Here is a 19595-nt window from a genome sequence, read left to right as displayed (position 1 = left end):
AAAATCTTCTTATTTTTTAGTGATGGCAACATCAGATCATTTGGGAATGGTGGGGAGGACGGGGGGACGGGGGAGAGGGGAATGGTGGGGAGGACGGGGGAACGGGGAAGAGGGGAATGGTGGGGAGGATGAGGGAACGGGGGAGAGGGGAATGGTGGGGAGGACGAGGGAACGGGGGAGAGGGGAATGGTGGGGAGGACGGGGGAACAGGGGAGAGGGGAATGGTGGGGAGGACGGGGGAACGGGGAAGAGGGGAATGGTGGGGAGGACGGGGGAACGGGGAAGAGGGGAATGGTGGGGAGGACGGGGGAACGGGGAAGAGGGGAATGGTGGGGAGGACGGGGGAACGGGGGAGAGGGGAATGGTGGGGAGGACGGGGGAACGGGGGAGAGGGGAATGGTGGGGAGGACGGGGGAACGGGGGAGAGGGGAATGGTGGGGAGGACGGGGGGACGGGGTTGCTGTGGTTCAGCAAAACATGCGCATTGCTGAGCCACAGCAACACGTAGCCGGGTACAGCTAGTAACAAATAAATAGGAATATTAACAAATAAATAGGAATAATAATAATAAATAGGAATAATAACAAATAAATGGGAATAATAAAAATAATGCAAATAGGTAATTAAATGGAAATAGGTAATTAAATGGTAATATGTAGGGAAAACAGGTAATTAAGGGGAAGTGCCATGCAAGAACCTACTTTATGATGCAAAACATTGCAGAGTAGTGTAATTAAAGGCAATATAATGCTATATATGTCACTCTAGTCACAAATAGATAGGAATTTATTTCTATTGCAGATTGTCCCCCATGTTGATGGTGTGGTTCCTGTGGTGTCCATGTTGTCTATCCTGACGACCTGTTGAGAATAGATGTCTATTATCACCTGCAACACACTCTATCTATTGTCAATTGCACCATAAGCTATCTATTGTCACTTGTTACACACGTTATCTATCGTCACTTGTTACACAGGTTATCTATCGTCACTTCACTTGTAATACAGTCTGTCTATCGTAAATTGTAACACAGGCTATCTATCGTAACTTGTGATACAAACTATCTATCGCTACCTGCAACATTTATCGTCTGGCAAAAGTATACTGAATGATTTAAAAAAAATACAGTAAAAATATACATTTAAATGTATAAATGTGGGTAACAAATGAATGAAAAATACAACAGGCTACAATATAGTGTGTAAAAATAACTTCGGGCATCCCACACACACTCACACCCACCTGCACACACACACACGCACTCATACACACACACACACACACACACACACACACACACACACACACACACACACACACACACACACACACACACACACACACACACACCTGCACACAGACGCACTCACACACACACACTCCCACACACTCAACACACACACTCCCACACACTCAACACACACACACCCACACACACACACACACAAAAAAAAACAATAAATCACAATGTTGTATAATCATACACCAGCACCATCATACAACTGGTGAAGAACAAAAGTGTATCAATGAACACAAATAACTTATAATCATGATATCAATTCAAGTGATTAGATAACAATAAATATAACATAAGATAATAAACACAACAATTATAAGGCATTATCTTATATATATATATATATATATATATATATATATATATATATATATATATATATATATATATATATATATATATATATATATATATATATATATATATATATATATTGTTTGTTTGTTTGTCTTACAAGGAACGTCTAAGGACGTGAGATTGAAGACTTGGGCGAAGAAGCAGAATTCAGCCACCAAAGTCTTAATTTTCGTCTCAGTCTTCGTGAAGCCGTGACCTTCGCCTGTGAGAAGAGGGAGAGAGGTAGTTAGGTACTGAAGGTAGTTTGGGGGAGGGGGGGGAGGGTAGTTAGAGGTTAGGAAAGGCAGTTTGGTATTGTGGTCATTTGGTGGTTACTGAAATACGCGGATGAAGCATTCACAGCGTTGTGGTTCAAAGAGAGGACGCCAGCGAAGCACTTCGAAAAATGTTCGAACGTCCTCAGTTGTGAGTCGTGTGTAAATCATTTTTCAATCATAAACAACGGGTTTGGCGGCTGCATGGAATGGACTTTGGCCTTTGTTTGATGAGGAGGGGCTAACTTACAACTGATAATGTTCAAAATTTGATCGAAATGCGCTTCACTCAGTACCAGTGTTCGAATCGTTCCTCTCTAATACTTAGTGTTCGAATCTTGCTCTATAATGATTCACCCAAGAAATACGAACACAAATACACACAATCTTGCCAATCTAACTTTACCTATGTCCTTCTATTGACAAAATTATATTAGTAATATTTATATATAAGAAAATAATATTTTTAATTACAATGTAAAGAATGCTTAATGTGTCTTTGAGGTCAACATAGAGTATGAATAATGTATATAATGTTTTTCATTTATTACAAAGACACATGCTAGATTAATGAGGATTTTAGCAATGATATTGGAATTTGGATTATTCGGCTGCATAAAAAAAAAACTGGCTTGACCCTTCCCAGTTACTGACCCTGGAAGACCTTCCAGTTACTGACCCTGGAAGATCTACCCAGTTACTGACCCTGGAAGACCTTCCAGTTACTGACCCTGAAGACCTTCCAGTTACTGACCATGGAAGACCTTCCAGTTAATGACCCTGGAAGACCTTCCAGTTAATGACCCTGGAAGACCTTCCAGTTAATGACCCTGGAAGACCTTCCAGTTACTGACCATGGAAGACCTTCCAGTTAATGACCCTGGAAGACCTTCCAGTTAATGACCCTGGAAGACCTTCCAGTTAATGACCCTGGAAGATCTTCCCAGTTACTGACCCTGGAAGATCTTCCAGTTACTGACCCTTGAAGACCTTCCAGTTACTGACCCTTGAAGATCTTTCAGTTACTGACCTTGGAAGAGAAGAAGGTCTGTTGGAAGACCTTTGTTCTTCAATAACTCGTACATGCCTCTGGCCTGACTTGCGGGGACTACCTGTTGAACAACGTGGGTGGTAGTTATTGTTGGTAGGTCGTGGTGATTGTGGTGATGCAGGTGGTGGTGGTGGTGGTGACTGGTCTTGAAAGAATGGTTGCATGGGTGGTGTTATTAGTGGTGATTGAGATAGTGGTCGTTATGTAGGGATGGTTGTAGTGACAGTGCTAGGTTTAAACAGGGATAAATTAACACACACACACACACACACACACACACACACACACACACACACACACACACACACACACACACACACCTCCACTAACCTGATCATCCTCCCCATGGAAGAAGATGGTGGGAACATGGAGCCTCTCGTAGTTCCTGATGGGCGATCTGGTCACATATCGGTCCTTGTGTTTGTCTAGGTTACCAATCAGAGCCTCCATGTAGTTCCTCATCACCTTCCTTGTGTCCTTGGCCATCATCTCCGGGTCCCACACCCCGTAGTAACTCGCTCCTGCGATAGATAAAACCGAGTTGACGATAGATTGCCATTGATGGAGAAAATAAGTCCCTCTTACCTTTTTCCTTCACAGACTCTAACTGCCTTCTTCCCTTCCCTCTACCTGCCTCCCTCCCTCCCCCTACCTTCCCCTACCTTAAAGGCAAGTCTCACCAGCCTTGAAGAGGGAGTCGGTGATGGTGAGGGCCGATAGTGTGGTATATGCTGCTGTCGACGCCCCGTCGATACACAATCTATCCGGATCGACGAGGCCCTCCTCCACCAGGTGTCGAGCCCCGGCCAGTACGTCGTCCACGTCGTAGACGCCCCACCTGACGCACCGAGACGTCACAGGGGAATTATCAGGAGGAAGCGTCAAGCCATTACGTCTATATAGCACTGGGAAGGGGGGGTCAGGATTGGGGATGGGACAGGGGGGGAGGAAAGGAATGGTGCCCCAACCACTTAAGGACAGTCCGGGATTGAACATAGGTCTGCATGAAGCGAGACGGTCGTTCTACCGTCCAGCTCAAGTGGTTGAGGACCAGGAGCTGAGGAGCAACCCTCGTGTGAGCAATTGAACAAACACAACATGTAACTGAACAAACACAACATGTAACTCCTTCCTGACAGTAATTAAGAACATGAGAAACAACAAAACAACTATAGCCCATATGTGACAGTTTCTACATATATATAATTATTATATACACCCAAACTCATTCATATACATGTCTAACCTACGCTTGAAACAACTCATTCTCATGAAATCTAACCTAATGCAAGCAAGGAAACCCAAGGTACGACAGACATAGACCTGCACAAGCCACAACAGTTGTGTTGATCACGAGGATTAGGTCTACAGTGACTTCTTCAGTAAGTCAGTCAATGGCCTCCACATGATGTCGAAGATACATCAATAAGCGGATGATATTGATGCAATAGAGTCCAGAGCTGTTTGTAGAGTCATTAGCCTATTGTTCAAACCAGGGGAGAGAGAGAGAGAGAGAGAGAGAGAGAGAGAGAGAGAGAGAGAGAGAGAGAGAGAGAGAGAGAGAGAGAGAGAGAGAGAGAGAGAGAGAGAGAGACAGAGACAGAGACAGAGAGAGAGAGAGAGAGAGAGAGAGAGAGAGAGAGAGAGAGAGAGAGAGAGAGAGAGAGAGAGAGAGAGAGAGAGAGAGAGAGAGAGAGAGAGAGAGAGAGAGACAGAGACAGAGACAGAGACAGAGACAGAGACAGAGACAGAGACAGAAAGAGGCAGACAGAGAGACAGAGACAGAGAGAGAGACACAGACACAGAGAGAGAAGGGAACGGAACTTTCAGTAGAAAGCCTCAAGCTATCATTTCGACAGACAGACAGACAGACAGACAGACAGACAGACAGACAGACAGAGCCGGAGCCCAACAATCAACATACAACTCATTGAGTTTGTTCCTGTAGAGCTTGCCATAACCGGTGCTGCCGCGGTAGTCAACGTCGAGGAGGGCGTAGCCCCTGGAGGTGAAATACTGGTACTCCAGGCTGAGGGCGGTGGAGGCCGCTCCGGTTGGGCCCTCGTGGACCTTCACCAGCAAGGGCGGCTTGCTACCGACGGGGGCGTGGTAGTCCCTATTCTGGGGGAAGAAGAAGTAGTGTTGAGGACCGTGACGAAGAGCAGGAACAGGAGGAGAGAGAAGAATAGAAGATAAACGACATCGAAGAGAAAGGAGCGAAGAATTCTTCGACTTCGAAGCGCGCGCAATTCTCTCTAGACGCAAGGGGAAACTTCTATAAATCATTTCTTGCAAATTTATCTAGATATGTCTTAGTTTATCTGCGTTATAAGCTGGAATATCTTTGGAAAAATGTTTGTGGTAGGACAAAGGGATCTGACGAGCATCTTCGGAGGTGATCCAAGACGCAAGTTCGATCCCACCGTCCTGCTCCAAGAGATTATCTGACCAACCTTGGGCATGTAGAGATAGCCATAGGCGAAGTCACCTTGGCTGGTTGGGAACTGGATGGGCCTGGCGGTGCTGAGGTATCCACCATCCACCTGAACCTGTGATCCACCTGGAGCCTCAACCATCGTGACCTCTGATCCACCTGAAGCCTCAAGGACCTTGACGTCTGATCCACCTGTCACCGGGCGGGCTTCACCTGACCTGATATCCACCTCCACCAGGGCGGGATAGCGAACTCCATCACCCGCCACCACGTACACCTGAAGCCAGGTCAAAGGTCATATTAGGGCAAAGGTCATAGGGTACACCTCTCTGTATATACACCCCCCCTCCCCTGAAGGTGTGTCCCTACCTTGCTACCGTCCCTGGAGTAGACCACACCCAGGGTGTAGCTGGTATACCCGGTCTTCAGTACACTTCGAGTCCCTCTCCTCAGGTCCACCACCGTCAGGTCCTGCCGAAGGAGAACATCGAAGTCAGGAAAGGTATTAAAGAGGCGAAAAACACCAGTAACACCAGTACCCCTCACAGTAGCACCAGTACCCTCACAGTACCACCAGTACACCTCACAGTACCACCAGTACCCCTCACAGTACCACCAGTATACCTCACAGTACCACCAGTATACCTCACAGTAACACCAGTACCCTCACAGTACCCCCAGTACACCTCACAGTACCACCAGTACCCCTCACAGTACCACCAGTACCCTCATAGTACCACCAGTACCCCTCACAGTAGCACCAGTACACCTCACAGTAGCACCAGTACCCTCACAGTACCCCCAATACACCTCACAGTAGCACCAGTACCCTCACAGTACCCCCAGTACACCTCACAGTAGCACCAGTACCCTCACAGTACCCCCAGTACACCTCACAGTAGCACCAGTATACCTCACAGTACCCCCAGTACCCTCACAGTACCCCCATTACCCCTCACAGTACCCCCAGTACCCCTCACAGTACCCCCAGTACCCCTCACAGTACCACCAGTACCCTCACAGTACCACCAGTACCCTCATAGTACCCCCAGTACCCCTCACAGTACCCCCAGTACCCCTCACAGTACCCCCAGTACCCCTCACAGTACCACCAGTACCCCTCACAGTACCCCCAGTACCCTCACAGTACCCCTCACAGTACCCCCAGTACCCCTCACAGTACCCCCAGTACCCTCACAGTACCCTCACAGTACCCCTCACAGTAACACCAGTACCCCTCACAGTACCCCCAGTACCCCTCACAGTACCACCAGTACCCTCACAGTACCCCCATTACCCCTCACAGTACCCCCAGTACCCCTCACAGTACCCCCAGTACCCTCACAGTACCCCCAGTACCCCTCACAGTACCACCAGTACCCTCACAGTACCCCCAGTACCCCTCACAGTACCCCCAGTACCCCTCACAGTACCCCCAGTACCCTCCAGTACCCTCACAGTACCACCAGTACCCCTCACAGTACCCCCAGTACCCTCACAGTACCACCAGTACCCCTCACAGTACCACCAGTACCCCTCACAGTACCCCCAGTACCCTCACAGTACCACCAGTACCCCTCACAGTACCCCTCACAGTACCACCAGTACCCCTCACAGTACCCCCAGTACCCTCACAGTACCACCAGTACCCCTCACAGTACCACCAGTACCCTCACAGTACCCCCAGTACCCCTCACAGTACCCCCAGTACCCCTCACAGTACCACCAGTACCCTCACAGTACCCCCAGTACCCCTCACAGTACCCCCAGTACCCCTCACAGTACCCACAGTACCCTCACAGTACCCCCATTACCCCTCACAGTACCCCCAGTACCCTCACAGTACCCTCACAGTACCCCCATTACCCCTCACAGTACCCCCAGTACCCTCACAGTACCCTCACAGTAGCACCAGTACCCCTCACAGTACCCCCAGTACCCTCACAGTACCCCCAGTACCCTCACAGTACCCTCACAGTACCCCCATTACCCCTCACAGTACCCCCAGTACCCTCAGTACCCCCAGTACCCTCACAGTACCCTCACAGTACCCCCATTACCCCTCACAGTACCCCCAGTACCCCCAGTACCCTCACAGTACCCTCACAGTACCCCCATTACCCCTCACAGTACCCCCAGTACCCTCACAGTACCCCCAGTACCCTCACAGTACCCCCATTACCCCTCACAGTACCCCCAGTACCCTCACAGTACCCTCACAGTACCCCCAGTACCCTCACAGTACCCCCAGTACCCTCATAGTACCACCAGTACCCCCAGTACCCTCACAGTACCCCCAGTACCCTCACAGTACCCCCAGTACCCTCATAGTACCACCAGTACCCCTCACAGTACCCCCATTACCCCTCACAGTACCCCCAGTACCCTCACAGTACCCCCAGTACCCTCACAGTACCCTCACAGTACCCCCATTACCCCTCACAGTACCCCCAGTACCCTCACAGTACCCCCAGTACCCTCACAGTACCCCCAGTACCCTCATAGTACCACCAGTACCCCTCACAGTACCCCCAGTACCCTCACAGTACCCTCACAGTAGCACCAGTACTCACGTGGCCACAGATGACAACAGCTTCACTGGCGCCAAGACTTGGGTTAACATCATACGCCTTCCGTCCCAACCTGACCACAAGGAGAAAATAGATAACTTCTCGAGTTCTCTCTAGTTTAACTAGAAAACAATTTTGTAAGTTCCAATGTATCTTTTGTATTTAGGCTAATGCATAATGCATTCACAATAGCGTGATGTATCTGGGAGTGGAGCTTCTGGAACATTCGTGTTTTACTCTGACGGGTGAATTAGGTTGGAATTTTAACGTAGTCCGTCGATATATATATACATCGGGCTGTGTGTATGAGGGACAGGCTATGTATATGAGACCGAATTATGTGTATAAATGTATACACTATACATACTTCCACATGGGCCAGCCAACCTCCTGTGATTCAGGCGTCACGTTGATCTCAAAGCCTCGTCTGGTGACCCGGTACAGGTTCCACCAGCCTGTTGTGTCATGCACGTAGTAGAGCTCGTTGTTGGGGTCGAACGAGGGCATCATCATGCTGCCAGGCGTAGGTAGAAAGGTCAACGCTCGTTAGTCAAGTGTTTGTGACCTTAATGACCTTATAATAGTCACCCCTAATTAGGGTTTGTGAAGGGAACCAGATATATATATATATATATATATATATATATATATATATATATATATATATATATATATATATATATATATATATATATATATATATATATATATATATATATATATATGTCATGGGTTAGTTTATATGAGATTGTTTATGCTTTCTTTATTTGTTATTGTCATTGTATTTATCATGCAATACATCTGCAACACTTTCACCTGTTACAACACCTGTTACACACCTGTCAAACATACCTGTTACCACACCTGTCAAACACACCTGCTACAACACCTGTCAAACACACCTGCTACAACACCTGCTACACACCTGCTACAACACCTGTTACACACCTGTTACAACACCTGTTGAACACCTGTTTACCTGCCGTGTTGAAAGAACTTGGTTATGGCAACTTTGCCGCGTTTGTTCTTGATTTCCCCCACGAACATCTTCGTCTCATCCCACGGCTGTAAATAGGGCCAGGATGAGTGTAAACAGGGCCAGGATGAGTGTAAATATGGTGAGGATGAGTGTAAATAGGGCCAGGATGAGTGTAAATATGGTGAGGATGAGTGTAAATAGGGCCAGGATGAGTGTAAATAGAGCCAGGATGAGTGTAAATAGGGCCAGGATGAGTAAATAGGGCCAGGATGAGTGTAAATAGGGCCAGGATGAGTGTAAATATGGTGAGGATGAGTGTAAATATGGTGAGGATAAGTGTAAATAGGGCCAGGATGAGTGTAAATAGAGCCAGGATGAGTGTAAATAGAGCCAGGATGAGTGTAAATAGAGCCAGGATGAGTGTAAATAGGGCCAGGATTAATGTAAATAAAGCCAGGATGAGTGTAAATAGTCACTATCACCACCCCTCACCATCCACACGTCACTATCCCTCACCCCTCACCATGCACACTTCACTGTCTCTCACTCCTCACCATTTACCCCCCACCACTATCACCACCCCTCACCATCCCCCCCCCACCACTATCACCATCACTCACCATCCTGGGGTGGTTCCACTGTAACCAAACCAGAAACTGGCCATCCTCGGAGACTCTGGGAGAAGCGAAGAAATTAGCATGAGAGACAACCACTGCCTCTTCCCCTGTCTCACCATCCACTGTCACTATCCGGTACTCCACCTCTCCACTCACTGGCTCCACATCCTCCACCACGTAGAATAGCACGTTCCACTGGTGGGTAGATGGTGACACTATTATTTACTGAAGATTAAGGGGTTTAGGGAGTTAGTCACTATTCATCACTGTCATTAATGGTGATAGTGAAAATTCCTGAAATAATAATAATTGGAATTATACAGTAATTAATTGTTATTATGTTAATTACCTGAGGGTAGATTCACCTGAGGGTAGACTCAGGTGAGGTAGACTCACCTGAGGTAGACTCAGGTGAGGGTAGACTCACCTGAGGGTAGACTCAGGTGGGGTAGACTCAGGTGAGGTAGACTCAGGTGAGGGTAGACTCACCTGAAGGTAGACTCACCTAAGGGTAGAGTCACCTGAAAGTAAACTCACCTGAAGGTAAACTCACCTGAGGGTAAACTCATTTGAAGGTAAACTCGCCTTAGGATAAACTCACATGAAGGTAAACTCACCTGAAGGATACCCACTTTAAGGTAAACTCATATGAGTGGTAGACTCGCCCGAAGGTAAAACCACCCACCTAGGCGCCTCGTAGCCTGGTGGATAGTGCGCAGGACTCGTAATTCTGTGGCGCGGGTTCGATTCCCGCACGAGGCAGAAACAAATGGGCAAAGTTTCTTTCACCCTGAATGCTCCTGTTACCTAGCAGTAAAATAGGTACCTGGGTGTTAGTCAGCTGTCACGGGCTGCTTCCTGGGGGTGGAGGCCTGGTCGAGGACCGGGCCGCGGGGACACTAAAGCCCCGAAATCATCTCAAGATAAGATAACCTCAAGATAAGATAACCCTAGGATAAACTCACATAAAGGTAAACTCCCCTTATGGTAAACTCACATGAGAGGTAAACTCACCTGAATGTAAACTCACATGAGGGTAAACTCACCTGAATGTAAACTCGCCTGAAGGTAAACTCACCTGAAGGTAAACTCACCTGAGGGGAGAACACCCCATCAGCGTAGCTCCTGCCAGGGGAGGCTTGGGTCGTCAGGCGGACCGGAGCACCGGTTGGGCCCCTTTGCCGATAGATGGCGCCGTCGGGCCCGTTCGAAAAGTAGAGGGTGTTGTTGTAGATGGTGAACGAGCCGCCCCCCTGTTCGTTGACCCTCGTTCGAACGTCGTAGGGCCCGGCTGTCCACTGGACGGTCTCCCGTGTGGCTGGTGGAGGTGGTTATGTCGTTGAACAGGTTTAACGGTTGTTATTTGGGTGTTCAGGGTGTTTAACGGTAGTTTTGTGGGTGTTTAACGGTCGTTTTGTGGGTGTTTAACGGTCGTTATGTAGGTGTTCACTGTGTTTAACGGTCGTTATGTAGGTGTTCACTGTGTTTAACGGTCGTTATGTTAGTGTTCACTGTGTTTAACGGTCGTTATGTGGGTGTTCACTGTGTTTAACGGTCGTTAAGTTGGTGTTCGGGGTGTTTAACGGTCGTTATGTGGGTGTTCAGGGTGTTTAACGGTCGTTATGTTGGTGTTCACTGTGTTTAACGGTCGTTATGTTGGTGTTCACTGTGTTTAACGGTCGTTATGTGGGTGTTCAGGGTGTTTAACGGTCGTTATGTTGGTGTTCACTGTGTTTAACGGTCGTTATGTGGGTGTTCACTGTGTTTAACGGTCGTTATGTTAGTGTTCACTGTGTTTAACGGTCGTTATGTAGGTGTTCACTGTGTTTAACGGTCGTTATGTGGGTGTTCACTGTGTTTAACGGTCGTTATGTTGGTGTTCACTGTGTTTAACGGTCGTTATGTAGGTGTTCACTGTGTTTAACGATCGTTATGTGGGTGTTCAGGGTGTTTAACGGTCGTTATGTTGGTGTTCACTGTGTTTAACGGTCGTTATGTGGGTGTTCACTGTGTTTAACGGTCGTTATGTTAGTGTTCACTGTGTTTAACGGTCGTTATGTAGGTGTTCACTGTGTTTAACGGTCGTTATGTGGGTGTTCACTGTGTTTAACGGTCGTTATGTTGGTGTTCACTGTGTTTAACGGTCGTTATGTAGGTGTTCACTGTGTTTAACGATCGTTATGTGGGTGTTCAGGGTGTTTAACGGTCGTTATGTTGGTGTTCACTGTGTTTAACGGTCGTTACACCAATTATTCACTTCACTCCCGTTAAAACTATATATTAACGTGCGTGCGTGTGTGTGCGTGTGTGTACTCACTTAGTTGTGCTTGCGGGGGTTGAGCTCTGGCTCTTTGGTCCCGCCTCTCAACCGTCAATCAACTGGTGTACAGGTTCCTGAGCCTATTGGGCTCTATCATATCTACACTTGAAACTGTGCATGGAGTCAGCCTCCACCACATCACTGCCTAATGCATTCCATTTGTCAACCACTCTGACACTAAAAAAGTTCTTTCTAATATCTCTGTGGCTCATTTGGGCAGTCAATAATAATACCTCATTATTAATATTCAATTATTTGTACCTGCAGGATCGAGCCACTAGCTCTTGGACCCCGCCTCTCTAACCATGGGTTGTCTAATGAACTGCCTCCCACCCTCTTTTCCCCTGTATTATATCTACTATACTTGACATTGTACCCGGCGGTTCCCGGGAACACCGGGCACTGCTTTATCTGTCTCCCCCCCCCCCCCTCAATCACCCTCCAGGGATGAATAAGAATTGGGCAGAGTTTCTTTATCCTGATGAATCTGTTCACTTTGCATTAAATAGGTACAAGGGACAGGTGTTGTAGATTTAATAGGGGACAATAGGCTTGGGAGTCAGTACATTAGACAGCCGATGGTTAGAAAGGCGGGGTCCAGGAGCTAAGAGGCCAAACCTGTAAGTATAAATACACAAATACACAAATACTTCGCGGTATAAGTATACAAAATTCCATCATCCCACGAAGCCTCAATTACGACATTTAAAAATAATTAACATTTTTGGAAAATTGAAAATAAAAAAATTGTGGAATTCTTGACCATCAAGAATTCTCTCTCTCTCTCTGTCTCTCTCTCTCTCTCTCTCTCTCTCTCTCTCTCTCTCTCTCTCTCTCTCTCTCTCTCTCTCTCTCTCTCTCTCTCTCTCTCTCTCTCTGTCTCTCTCTCTCTCTCTCTCTCTCTCTCTCTCTCTCTCTCTCTCTCTCTCTCTCTCTCTCTCTCTCTCTCTCTATCTCTCTCTCTCTCTCTCTCTCTCTCTCTCTCTCTCTATCTCTCTCTCTCTCTCTCTCTCTCTCTCTCTCTCTCTCTCTCTCTCTCTCTCTCTCTCTCTCTATCTCTCTCTCTCTCTCTCTCTCTCTCTCTCTCTCTCTCTCTCTCTCTCTCTGTCTCTCTCTCTGTCTCTCTCTCTCTCTCTCTCTCTCGTTGCTTTTCGAACACATGCCGTTACTCTGTTCGAACACCTGTTTTCACCTGTTTCAAACAGACAAACACCTTCATAAACAATAATTTCATATGATAGGCTTCTCTTGACGATTTAAACATTAATGTGTTACATAAATCTCTAAAACTGAACTCCTCATTTATACAAAAAAATACATTACTGTATTAATTTGTTAGGGGTTTATTTGGGTCGAATAAATTATTAACAGAGATTATGAAAGGCTAAAATTTGAAGTATCTATAATCATAAATTATATCAGTTCAGTGGAAATTGAATAAATGCCACGCTCTTGAACTCATCTATTTGTGCTTGCGGGGGTTGAGCTTTGGCTCTTTGGTCCCGCCTCTCAACTGTCAATCAACTGGTGTACAGGTTCCTGAGCCTACTGGGCTCTATCATATCTACATTTAAAACTGTGTATGGAGTCAGCCTCCACCACAACACTGCCTAATGCATTACATCTGTTAACTACTCTGACACTGAAAAAGTTCTTTCTAACGTCTCTGTGGCTCATGTGGGTACTCAGTTCCCACCTGTGTCCCCTTGTTCGTGTCCCACCAGTGTTGAATAGTTTATCCTTGTGTGTGTGTGTGTGTGTGTGTGTGTGTGTGTGTGTGTGTAAATCACGAAGAAATTAACACGTGATGAATAACGAGTAAATATATAACCAATAAAATAGCTTAAGCGCTTTCGTAATTTATCGACTCACCTTCATGAAACATAAGTCAATGGAATATAATATTAGAATATATAGCCATGAAGGAAAAGGAAGGATATATGTGAGATGCAGAATAATATCACCTTATATCACCCTGTTTTTCCTAGTTTTTTCCTGTTTTTCCCTGTTTTTCCTAGTTTTTTCCTGTTTTTCCCTGTTTTTCCTAGTTTTTTGCTGTTTTTTCCTAGTTTTTTTTCCTGTTTTCCCTGTATTTCCTCGTTTATTCCTGTTTTTCCTAGTTATTTTGCCATTTTTTCCTAGTTTATTGCCGTTTTCCTAGTTTTTTCCTGCTTTGCCTAGTTTTTTGCCGTTTGTCCTAGTTTTGTTTCTCTGTTTTCCCTGTTTTTCCTGTTTTCTCTGTTTTTCGTGTCTATAATCAATTTTCTGGGACACTGGAATTTCAGCAATGCTCGAAAACTAAGTTTCGAACTTATGGGAAAGATTTAATAAAGCTTAAACCTTTTGACATGAAGTTCGAATTTCGAACAACAGGTGGTAGTAAAGTCTGAAACAGCTGTAACTCGAGAACAACAGCTGAGATTCGAACACCTGTCACTAAATAATGCCAATGATATTTCTAGTCATTGTAACGCTAGAAAGGTATAAAAGAATATCTAGGGTGTTCGGGGGATATATGTATAATGATTTTCGAACAGTTTGCATGCATAAAAAGGTATATTTTGAAATCTTGCATGAACTAGAGGTTGTTGTATTTAGAACAGTTGTTGGTACAGAGTAAAGTTCGAATCTGGAATATTTTTAAATATAAAACGAACGTTAACAGAACACCTACCAGTAAGCAATCACCTGAATTTCGAACACTTACCAGTTAAGATGAACTTGAATTTCGAACACTTACAGTTAAGATGAACTTGAACTTCGAACACTTACAGTTAAGATGAACTTGAACTTCGAACACTTACAGTTAAGATGAACTTGAATTTCGAACACTTACAGTTAAGATGAACTTGAATTTCGAACACTTACAGTTAAGATGAACTTGAATTTCGAACACTTACAGTTAAGATGAACTTGAATTTCGAACACTTACAGTTAAGATGAACTTGAATTTCGAACACTTACAGTTAAGATGAACTTGAATTTCGAACACTTACAGTTAAGATGAACTTGAATTTCGAACACTTACAGTTAAGATGAACTTGAATTTCGAACACTTACTAGTTAAAATGAACTTGAATTTCGAACACTTACCTGGGTCGAAGTGAAAGACTGCTATCCTGTGGCCGTCACTGTTCAGCTGTGAACACCAGAACACGAACCCTGTGGGCATAGGGCACAAAGGTTGGGTTATTATTATTATTAACATCTTTATTGACAAAATTAATTACAATTTTGCCTAATCTGAGTCTTATTAAATTGAGGATAATGCTGGTATTCACTGTCACGCAGGACAGAGGGTCATACATAAGACAATAGGTCTAAACTGTAGGCTGAAGCACATATATATCATGGTTACAATCAATGTTTTAATGTATGGATATGTGAAAACAACTTTCTATTGTGCACTGCCACACAAGGGCAGGGATGGGTTCATAAGTGATGCAGCTTAGAATATAAATAGAAATTGTTATTGTTGGGTAGCCGAGGGTAGAGGAGAGAGAGAGAGAGAGAGAGAGAGAGAGAGAGAGAGAGAGAGAGAGAGAGAGAGAGAGAGAGAGAGAGAGAGAGAGAGAGAGAGAGAGAGAGAGAGAGAGAGAGAGAGAGAAGAGGTCGCCTCTCACTCTCTCTCTCTCTCTCACTTTTATAAGTACACTCTCACACACACACATACACACAGGAAAATAGAGGACAATAGATCGAGAGTCACTACAATAGACAACCGACAATAATAAAGGCGGGGTCCAAGAGCTAACACTACATACACACAACACATAAATAGAAAACGACAATGAAATATGTGAGGTTCTAAACCCCCCCCAAACCTCACCCCTCAACCACCACACACACCTCACCTGTCACGGGATCAACTTGGGGCGGCTCCACCACCACATTTCGCGGTGATACGGCAACCGTGCCGCTGATAGGTGACTTCCAGGTGCCATACGGCGCCTCCTGCGAGGATCCACTGGTTTCGTCCGCGCCCTCGACGCCCCATGGACTCTCCGTGCCTATGGTAAGCACCCCCGGGGAGTCCTCTTCTGTTACGAACTGGACGTCGAGGTCAAACCGGCCGGAACCTTTATCCTCGACCTGTGACCCTTCCGGAGTCGGAAGTGTTGGGATGAAGATCTGGGGAAGAGTGGGATGCTGAGGAGTCTAGTGTCTCTCTCACACACACACACACACACACACACACACACACACACACACACACACACACACACACACACACACACACACACACACACACACACACACACACACACCCTATGTCTATAATAAATTCGGGAAAGTTCCGTCAATATCGAAGCCTCCCTGTTTGTAAAAATCAGAGATGAAACCTCTCTGTCTAAAACAAAAACGGGAGTTTCTGTCTATATTGGAGGAGGAACTGGTGACTAAGAACCTGTCAAGAAGATAATGACGAACTAATGACAGTCAACAGGTGACAACCTACCATAGAGTGACTGTAGTGGACCAGCACCCACACACACAGGGAGAGGCTGATGGAACAGGAACGATAGTTGACTCTCATCTTTAACGAGCTTGTTCCGTAGACGTGAAACAGAGGCCTGACAGCTTGATATTACTTCTGTGTGGACACGTATCACTGTGTCAGGCATTTAAAACTGTCAATGTTCCTTAGACACGTATAACGGAACATCTAGAGCTGTCAGTGTTCCCTGGGTAAGTATCTAAGATGTGCTTCTTATATCACTACTCACTACACCGTTACAAATGCCAGGTAAGGCAGTTACCAGCCGGCAACTTACAAATTTTAGCACAATTACCCCTATTAACTAATTAACAAAACACTGTGTTAATATTTGAACATACAAGACCAGTTCAAGACGCTGCAAATTCCTCAAGTGAACGCAATAGCTTATAAAATACATCAACATCTCCAAACATTATATTATACTCATTATTCCAAGAATGATATACCAAAAATATTATACTTTTGTTCTAAATTCAAAGTAGGACATTATATATGCATTGGAATGAAACGCTCGCTTGATGTAAGTGATTGACAGCTGTTTAGCCCTTCATATCCCAGCTCTGTCTGTCCTCATATCCCAGCTTTAAGCCTGTCCTCATATCCCAGCTTTAAGACTGTCCTCATATCCCAGCTCTCAGTCTCCTCATATCCCAGCTCTCAGCCTATCCTCATATCCCAGCTCTCAGTCTCTCCTCATATCCCAGCTCTCAGCCTATCCTCATATCCCAGCTCTCAGTCTCTCCTCATATCCCAGCTCTCAGCCTATCCTCATATCCCAGCTCTAAGTCTCTCCTCATATCGAGGTTGTTAGTCTATCTCATATCCTCTCATAGTCATCTCATATTACCCAATATATATATATATATATATATATATATATATATATATATATATATATATATATATATATATATATATATATATATATATATTGGGTGATAAATTGAGGTTGAAATAGGCCTTAATAATCCTCCAGAAGTTGATATAGGCCTTAATAACCCTCTAAAAGTTGATAGGCCTAACCAAACACAGCCGGTCTGTGGTTTCACAAATAAAATAACAATTAAATTATTGTTACAAAAACAAATGCATTAAAAACACCGATTTGATATGTCTATTGTTGACAATTCGTACGATAGATACTTCTATTGTTGACAATTCGTACGATAGATACTTCTATTGTTGATAATTCGTACGATAGATACTTCTATTGGTGACAATTCGTACGATAGATACTTCTATTGTTGAGAATTCGTACGATAGATACTTCTATTGTTGACAATTCGTACGATAGATACTTCTATTGTTGACAATTCCTACGATAGATACCTCTATTGTTGACAATTCGAACGATAGATGATTCTGTTGTTGAGACAACTCGTTTCGATAGACGCTTCTATTGTTGACCCAACCTGTACGATAGACGCTTCTATTGTTGACACAACTCGTGCGATAGACGCTTCTATTGTTGACACAACTCGTGCGATAGACGCTTCTATTGTTGACACAACTTGTGCGATAGACGCTTCTATTGTTGACAATTCGTACGATAGATACTTCTATCGTTGACACAACTCGTGCAATAGATACTTCTATTGTTGACACAACACGAACGATAGATAATTCGGCCTCACGTTCAAACAGCTGATCGTGCGCGCGTAATTCCAGCCCTCGACACACATGAGGTCTGACGCTCACTGAGTCAGCTGATTCACTGATAGATCTCTCCAGTTGGCACGCCTGCCTGACAACATCCTGGAAGCATTACCACCATAACCGAAAAAATATTACTTCGAGTTATTTTAACTGATCAATATACCATTACAGAACTTCCTTGTGCTAGTTTAAATATTATTATAATCTACTATGATTAGAAGATTGTAATTAATCACGTTTGGAGAGATTGGGAGGTAAATACATTGAGGTATTTAGGCAGGAAGGGTTGGCAGGCCTGTCATGACCGCGAGGAAAATACACCGCCATTAAAACCTCATACGGCAATGTTTTTATATTTTTTTATTTTTTTTTTTTTTGCTGTTAGAAACCGGCTTGTCAAGGCTGGAACTTATTTATGCTCATCCTGAGCTCATCATGGGCTTCTGTAACCTTTCCTACTGTTCCCACAGGATGGGTATGGGGTCCACTACCGCCCACAGGATGGGTATGGGGTCCACTACGTCCACAGGATGGGTATGGGTCCAATACCGTCCACAGGATGGGTATGGGGTCCACTACCGCCCACAGGATGGGTATGGGGTCCACTACGTCCACAGGATGGGTATGGGTCCAATACCGCCCATAGGATGGGTATGGGGTCCACTACCGCCCACAGGATGGGTATGGGGTCCTCTACCACCCACAGGATGGGTATATGGGGTCCACTACCACCCACAGGATGGGTATATGGGGTCCACTATCACCCACAGGATAGATATGGGGTCCACTACCACTCACAGGATGGGTATGGGGTTCACTACCTCCCACAGGATGGGGATGTGGTCCACTACCACCCACAGGATGGGTATATGGGGTCCACTACTGCCCACAGGATGTATATGGGGTCCACTACCACCCACAGGATAGGTATCGGGTCCACTACCACCCACAGGATGGGTATGGGGTTCACTGCCACCCACAGGATGGGTATATGGGGTCCACTACCACCCACAGGATGGGTATATGGGGTCCATTACCACCCACAAGATGGGTATGGGGGTCCACTACCCACCACAGGATGGGTATGGGGTCCACTACTACCCACAGGATGGGTATATGGGGTCCACTACCACCCACAAGATGGGTATGAGGTCCACTACCACCCACAGGATGGATATATGGGGTCCACTACCACCCACAGGATGGATATATGGGGTCCACTACCACCCACAGGATGGATATATGGGGTCCGTGGACCTTACCAAGTTCTAACATGGCTAGTATTACGAGTTACTGTCAGTATGAGTACATGATTTTGAGTGTGGTGAGAATATGAGTATCGTATTAGTATGAAAGTGAGTATGAGTGTAGCATGTAAGTTGTGAAAGTGAATTATGAGTGAAGAAGGATAAAAATAGCTTAAGCTTCTCCTTTTTAGGATGTATAATAATGTCAATAAACTTACCTGAACTTGAGTATGAGTGTGTTGTAAGTGTGTCACAACCTACCCTCTGCCTTAGGGACTTGGGACCCGCCACTGGAAGAGTGGGTGGCATTCT

The 19595-nt window shown here is 45.4% G+C and overlaps 1 protein-coding gene across 5 annotated transcripts; it reads right to left on the bottom strand.

The window, feature by feature from the left end:
• Positions 1 to 614: 614 nt before the first annotated feature.
• LOC123746585 (uncharacterized) lies at positions 615 to 19020 on the bottom strand. 5 transcript variants are annotated; one of them, XM_045728211.2, is made up of 17 exons: positions 18015 to 19020; positions 16339 to 16473; positions 15734 to 16010; positions 14973 to 15041; positions 10654 to 10877; positions 9563 to 9754; positions 8943 to 9028; positions 8331 to 8477; positions 7967 to 8036; positions 5763 to 5864; positions 5413 to 5670; positions 4884 to 5080; positions 3640 to 3797; positions 3290 to 3480; positions 2939 to 3020; positions 1752 to 1856; positions 615 to 860 (listed from the first exon to the last, which is right to left on the bottom strand). In XM_045728211.2, exons 2-17 carry the CDS (start codon positions 16414 to 16416, stop codon positions 793 to 795), a joined length of 2304 nt encoding a protein of 767 aa, XP_045584167.2. In that variant the 5' UTR covers positions 16417 to 16473; positions 18015 to 19020; the 3' UTR covers positions 615 to 792. The 5 variants fall into 5 exon arrangements, with proteins under 5 accessions (XP_045584167.2, XP_045584162.2, XP_045584163.2 ...); XM_045728206.2 differs by having other exon boundaries at positions 16339 to 16681; positions 18015 to 19018; XM_045728207.2 differs by having other exon boundaries at positions 16339 to 16564; positions 18015 to 19018.
• Between the last annotated feature and the right edge of the window lie 575 nt (positions 19021 to 19595).

Source organism: Procambarus clarkii, chromosome 90 (genome assembly GCF_040958095.1).
Source record: "Procambarus clarkii isolate CNS0578487 chromosome 90, FALCON_Pclarkii_2.0, whole genome shotgun sequence".
Lineage (NCBI taxonomy): Eukaryota > Metazoa > Arthropoda > Malacostraca > Decapoda > Cambaridae > Procambarus > Procambarus clarkii.
Note: the sequence above shows the minus strand (reverse complement) of the source record. Positions and strands in the feature narration are given on the sequence as shown.